General features: G+C 39.8%; 1 protein-coding gene across 2 annotated transcripts; it reads right to left on the reverse strand.

The window, feature by feature from the left end:
- Positions 1 to 186: 186 nt before the first annotated feature.
- On the reverse strand, positions 187 to 5,728 carry mnd1 (meiotic nuclear divisions 1 homolog (S. cerevisiae)). 2 transcript variants are annotated; one of them, XM_077569729.1, is made up of 8 exons: positions 5,565 to 5,728; positions 5,031 to 5,096; positions 4,869 to 4,926; positions 3,820 to 3,968; positions 3,376 to 3,450; positions 3,173 to 3,287; positions 2,268 to 2,312; positions 187 to 1,193 (listed from the first exon to the last, which is right to left on the reverse strand). In XM_077569729.1, exons 1-8 carry the CDS (start codon positions 5,565 to 5,567, stop codon positions 1,087 to 1,089), a joined length of 618 nt encoding a protein of 205 aa, XP_077425855.1. In that variant the 5' UTR covers positions 5,568 to 5,728; the 3' UTR covers positions 187 to 1,086. The 2 variants fall into 2 exon arrangements, with proteins under 2 accessions (XP_077425855.1, XP_077425856.1); XM_077569730.1 differs by lacking the exon at positions 3,376 to 3,450.
- Between the last annotated feature and the right edge of the window lie 384 nt (positions 5,729 to 6,112).

A 6,112-nucleotide genomic window follows, 5' to 3' on the forward strand; every position in this document is an offset into this window, starting at 1 on the left:
TATTTATTTTAATATAAAGCCATCTTATACAGAATTAGTCATAATATTACAAGAATAAAGTTGTTTTTTGAAAATGCACTTATTAAAAAAACAACTCTCTTCCCTCATCAAACTTTTATTTTAACATCATATCATATGGGTTTTATTTTATTCTCGTAAGATAATGACTTTTCATGCCGGCAAAAATACGTTCTTGGAATCATTACTTTATTTCCTTACTATAACAACAACAAAAGGCATTTAAGGTCTGCATGCACATTGCAGTTATGTTTAAATTATGAGGGGAATCCTTGTAAAAAAAAAAAAATCCAGCTTACAAGTGGCCCCTAGACCGACCGAGCATGTTGTACTATCAAATTGACCCAGTGTTCAAATGTGTTTTCTTTCGTTGCCAGTAAATTCCGTATGCAACAGAAAGATGATTGGCAGCAAAGACAGGTTGGGCAAGTCGTCACATGAACACACACGAGCGATGTTACACGGCGGGTGGGCGTGTCCAAACAAAACTGCACTCAGGCATTTATTGACATTTTTTACCCCCTCTCTCATACGCTACTTGACGGGGGGGGGGGGGGGGGGCAGCACATTTTAAAACAAACAAACGCGAACACTATGCGGTCGCAAGGTCGCCTGGTGCATCGTAAAACACAGAAAAGTGACGTCTTTTACCGCACAAGCGATGGAAAAACAGAACGTCGGCGTACACGCGGAGACTCACGGCGTTTATCAAGTAAACACGCCGCGGCTCTGCTCTGCATCTCATTTTGCAGAAGGCGCGAGTAGTCGGCGCTGACGTGCCGTGACAGCATCGTTACCATTTTGTTGGCTCGTACGGAAACTCTGCTTGTACGGGCCTGGTGGGGAAACATTCGCAATGTCAACCAGGAACTAAAGGAACCTTATGATAATAGAAAAAAGGCACAACGGATGAACTTAGGAAGTTAGTAGGCCAACAGGTGCTAAATGGGTTTTCATCGCCGAAGCCGCTAATGGACGCTCTTGTTTTGTCTCCGGTTGCTCCCAAAAACTCAAACGTAGGCCGAAGAGACAACAACGAGTCCTTAAACTGGAGAAACGGGAGTCAGTTCAGTCCATGTAGTCGAAATCCTCGGGGATCCCGAAGGCTTTGTTGATGCGGCTGTCATCGAACGCAAACTTTTTCTTGGTCCACGACTTGATGGCGAAAACATTGTCTGGAAAAACAAAAACAAAAAACAAACGTTTGGTGGAATCCTGTTTACTTTCTGTTTTGAGTTACTACAGCAACCCGTTTAGGCGGCTAACTCATAGGGCCTAATAAACTGTAATTCTTCAGTTTCCATAGCAAACCGTTTAGGCAGCCAACTAGTCGGACCTGGGTAAACTTGTGCCCGCCATCAGTGGAATCCCTTTTACTTTCTGTTTGAGATACTACAGTAACCCGTTTAGGTGGCAAAATCATAGGGACCTGGATATACTGTAATCCTTCAGTTTCTACACCAACCCGTTTAGGCGGCCAACGGGTCGGGCCTGGGTAAACTGGGTACCTCATAGAGCCTGATATACTGTAATCCCCCCCCCCCTTTTTTTTTTACAGCAACCCGTTTAGGCACCCAACTAGTCGGGCCTGGGTAAACCTGTGCCCGCCACCAGCGGAATCCTGTTTACTTTCTGTTTTGAGTTACTATAGCGTCCCGTTTAGGCGGCTAACTCATAGGGCCTGTTATACTGTAATGCTTCAGTTACTACAGCAACCCGTTTAGGCGGCTAACTCATAGGGCCTGTTATACTGTAATGCTTCAGTTACTACAGCAACCCGTTTAGGCGGCTAACTAGTCGGGCCTGGGTAAACTTATGCCCGCCACCAGTGGAATCCTGTTTACTTTCTGTTTAAGATACTACAGCAACCCGTTTAGGCGCCATACTCAGCCTGGATAGACAGTAAATGTGCCAGAAACTGAACAAAATATAACCAAATATAACCTTAATTATCTTTTAAAAGAACCGATTTATCATTCAATTAAACAGCGCGGCACGCTGTCCACCTTTTCACTTCCTGTTTTGTTTTTTGTTGACTTCCACATTGCGCGCCTTCTGGCTCGGTCAAGCACACAGAGGCATTTTGAGCAAAATAGTCAACGGTCACCATGGTTACACCTGAAGAGTCAACAATAGGAGAGTGAGGGAGGCAGACGCCATGTGTCATTTGTTGCACAAGCAGCAATTGTGCTCCCGTGAAATTAATCGCAAGCAGGGTGTGCTGGAAAAATTCCCCAAAAATTACTCACCTGTCCACCTGGAAACAGCTTCTTTGGCCACAACATTTGATTTTCCTGTGAAACATAAAAAGGCAAACTCTGGTTAGTGGAATACTCATGACAGAGCAACTAGGCAGTCAATGGCAAGTAAATAATAGTTGGCAATATGAAGCTATGTTATTTACTGAAGCAATTTATATATATATATACAATATATATACAATATATGTAATTATTAGCCACATTAAGGCAATTTTTTTTTTATTGTTTCATTAGCAAACCGCAGGAATTTTACCCCGTAACTAGTAACCCAAAGAATTGATACCCATTAGGAAAAGTATGGGAAGGAAGTGTAATTATCTCCGTTCAATGCTCTATTTCCTTAAATACTGACCATCCCGATAATCGATGGCGTGTCCCGGATTGGACGTCAGGTGTGTCATCCACGTATATGACAAATAGACAACTCCCTCCATTGATGCCGTGGCCTTCTAATAGAGGCCCGATTGGGTTATATTAGCGTGTCATCCACTTAAGAAAAAAAGATGGCCAATCAATAAATATGGGTAGTGACTGTGATTACCTGCTAATCTATTTCATCTCACCCCTACACAGATTTTTTTTTAGGCCGATTCTGATAACTGATGAATTGGCTAATTAATTAAAAAAAAAAAATTATAAAATATTTTTTGTCCTTTTATAGCTGCAACTGGAATTCCCCCAGTACAGGCTTTCCAAGTAAGACGCATTCATTAATCGCGTGTTAAAAAAACATTTGTGGTGTTAAAGTAACTTTAAATTAACACACTAATTTTGACACCCCTAGTATTGATGTGTTAAAAAAAAAATTTTTATTTATTTATTTTTTTTTACAGATTTTATAATAGCTACTATTGTCCGATTAAATGGGTCAGGCGTGAGTCACTAATACTCACTCATCTGTTCGACAACTTGCGGGTCACACTCCTTGTACTTGTCCAACTCAGTCTGCAGCTGAGCTCGCTCGTCTTTCAGGGCCTGAAACTCCGTTAACATGGCGCTCCTCTCCTTCTACACGTACACGCACACACACACGCAAGGTCATTCAGCTTGTGAACATACCAACATGTTTTGTATGCTAAAAAACATGACTTCTTACTGTGTCCTGCCGTCCTTCTTTGGCTTTTCCAATCGCGTCCAGCAGAGAGGTTTGGCGCTGCTCTGCCTCCGACACCTTTTTGAGTGCAGACGGTCAAGTCTTGCATTACAACTAGATTGTAACTTGGGAAAATATTTACTACTAATAAGCACACTGGTCTGTGAAATAAACACACATTTTATCATAACTTAAAACGGCAAGTCAACCCAAATTTTTTTTTTACAATAACATATTGTGTACGCGCCCCCAAATTAATATTACGTTTGTAGAATATGAGTTAAGCCGCAAAATCTTTATCCATCTCAGGGGCGGCCAAAAGTCGTCCGCATAGCAGTGAAAGGAAATACAATACTTGCAATACCAGCAAATACCATGAAAACAGCAGGGGCCCCAAAATGGAACCCTGCGGAACACCATATGACAGTGGGGCAGAGTGGGACTCACCTGTTTGTTCAGCTCCTCTAGTTTGAGCTCACGAGCGTGCAGAGCTTTGCTGGGGAAAGCCCAATAGTAGTTGGACGTGCCCACACGCTCACAGTCCACCATATTGTCATCCACCAGGCTCTGCAGAACCTCCTTCACCGTCATGGGCGCTGAAAGACGACACGGGCACAACATGACGTGATGAGGCGCCTTCTTCCATTATTAGCTTTTATTTTTTACAATTAGCAGTGGGTCACCACTTTGTACACTTGCACAACTGTCAGCAATGTTAAAATGTGGCATACAAGTTATGTATAGTCAATAAAACTATAATAAAACAAAATGAATAATTATTAGATAAAAGATTGATTTAGGTACAATCATTATTGAACATTTATGTGCAATAAATTCCATTTAATTTCCTATATTTAAGCACAGTGTAAATGTTCAAAATGTGAACAATAATACAGTGGCTTACAACAATATTAAATATGCCTTTTAGGAATAAAAACCTCTGCCTGTTCTGATCTAATTGATCAGTTTTACTAAACAGCAATTCACTTATTCCAAGAAGAAACAATCTCATTTTTGTTATTTCCTCCAAGGAAACCGGATTGTATTGAATTATTCTAAGTCGGAATGGATTTTGTGTGTGTGCCTCTTTAATGTCGACAAAGCAAAAACATCTGCGGCCTGTCAGGCGCTTGGAGAGAATGTAGCCGAGCCAGAATGACATCTGAAATGTGACACTTCTTTAAAAAATAAAATAATAAAAATGGCAGCGTTGTGTTCAGAGCCACACCAGCAGTCGTACTTTAGGAAAAACATGGAAGGATCTGCAGGAAACCGCCCTTCCCCTCCTCTCCCCATCATCATGAAGTAACAACATCATGCCCGAGTAAGGGGCTCCAAAACATGTGCTTTTAATCAGGACCCAGGCCGAGCATCTAAATTGTTATTGTTGCAGTAAAGGCACAGCGCTGTCCTTTCTCCACATGGAAGCGTTGCTATTTAAAAGAGCCAATTGGTTCATTTTGAAATTGTTTACATGATTCTGAATGATAACTTACTTATCCCCTTTGTTTTAGGGGCAATCTTCTCAATGTCTTTCAGCTGAAATACATCCTTCTACAAAAACAAAAGAGATGTGTGTGATTTATTGTGCATTAAACAAAGACAGCAACCACTATGTTTACTTCTCTTTTTTAAATAAATCAACAAATATTACTCACCGTTTCAAAGAAAATCTCCATCATGCGACTTCTCTTCTCCTCCAAACTAAGTCCTTTCTTTTTGGACTGAAAAGCAATGATGATAATAAAATTGCCAAAATGACAAAACACATTATGATTTACTTCGTACGTGGCTGAGAATAAGTAAAAAACTTCCAGAAACTACATATAATTAAAGTTAAAGAAACAATTTACCTCTAAATTAAACAAAATATTTTAATGATAAAATGACGACACAACCACTTGAGACGTAAAATGAAAGTTTGTGTTGAGACGAATGTGTTGCGACAGGTGGCATCTATTTACGGCACGTGCCATTTGGCGACAATCTTCTCATAAAAGTTGATCTTGCCATTACCTTTTAAGTACAAATACATAGTAATTGACTTTACCAATTCGAAAATATATTACTTAAGTAAATATGGATGAATTTGGAGTAAATATAACCTTTAACACGTCACTTCCAACTCGATACTAATCTCAACAGTACTAGCGATTAAAAATAAATAAATAAATAGTGCTTAATTAGCTTACCATTTTGATAAGTAAATAGCCTAGAAACGTCCACTGCCGCTAATATGCGTGGTTTGTGATATTCGTTCTGTTTTGTTGCGTTTTTCGAGCTTGAGTGTCGAGACGCTTCTGAATTTTCCCGCGGAAGTCTGTCACGTGATCTCGCTGTGTCGCATTCAAGTGCATCCTGAACATTTACATACGTTCGCGTCATTGAGTGCGACGCTGCAAGCTTACACGCTTGTTATTTTTGTTTTTCGAAAGTCCGTCAGTCACAAATGTTCTTATCTTGATATTTATCACTTTATATCAGACATCCACAATCTATGCTTTTTATAATCAAAATACGATAAAAAATAATATTCGCTTTCCGTTGACGTTGAAGGCACCTTAACTTTGACTGAGGTCTACTGCTTCCTATCGGTAAGGTAAGTATTGAGTGCTATTGAGTATGGTTTTTTTTACGTCAATAAAAATAAAAGACAAGTTTATGTCATCTTTCAAAAGCATTGTATATTAAAGAGGGACGTTTTTTTTTTTTTTAAATAAATAAAAAATTCACAAGAAAA

This window comes from Vanacampus margaritifer, chromosome 7 (assembly GCF_051991255.1).
Source record: "Vanacampus margaritifer isolate UIUO_Vmar chromosome 7, RoL_Vmar_1.0, whole genome shotgun sequence".
Taxonomy (NCBI): Eukaryota; Metazoa; Chordata; class Actinopteri; order Syngnathiformes; family Syngnathidae; genus Vanacampus; species Vanacampus margaritifer.

Coding starts and splice junctions, on each gene's coding strand:
- mnd1 (XM_077569729.1), bottom strand. Junction 3,969..4,868: donor CCCTAAAACAAAGGGGATAA/GTAAGTTATCAT, acceptor GTCGTCTTTCAG/CGCCCATGACGGTGAAGGAG. Junction 2,313..3,172: donor GCAAGTTGTCGAACAGATGA/GTGAGTATTAGT, acceptor TATGTTTCACAG/GAAAATCAAATGTTGTGGCC.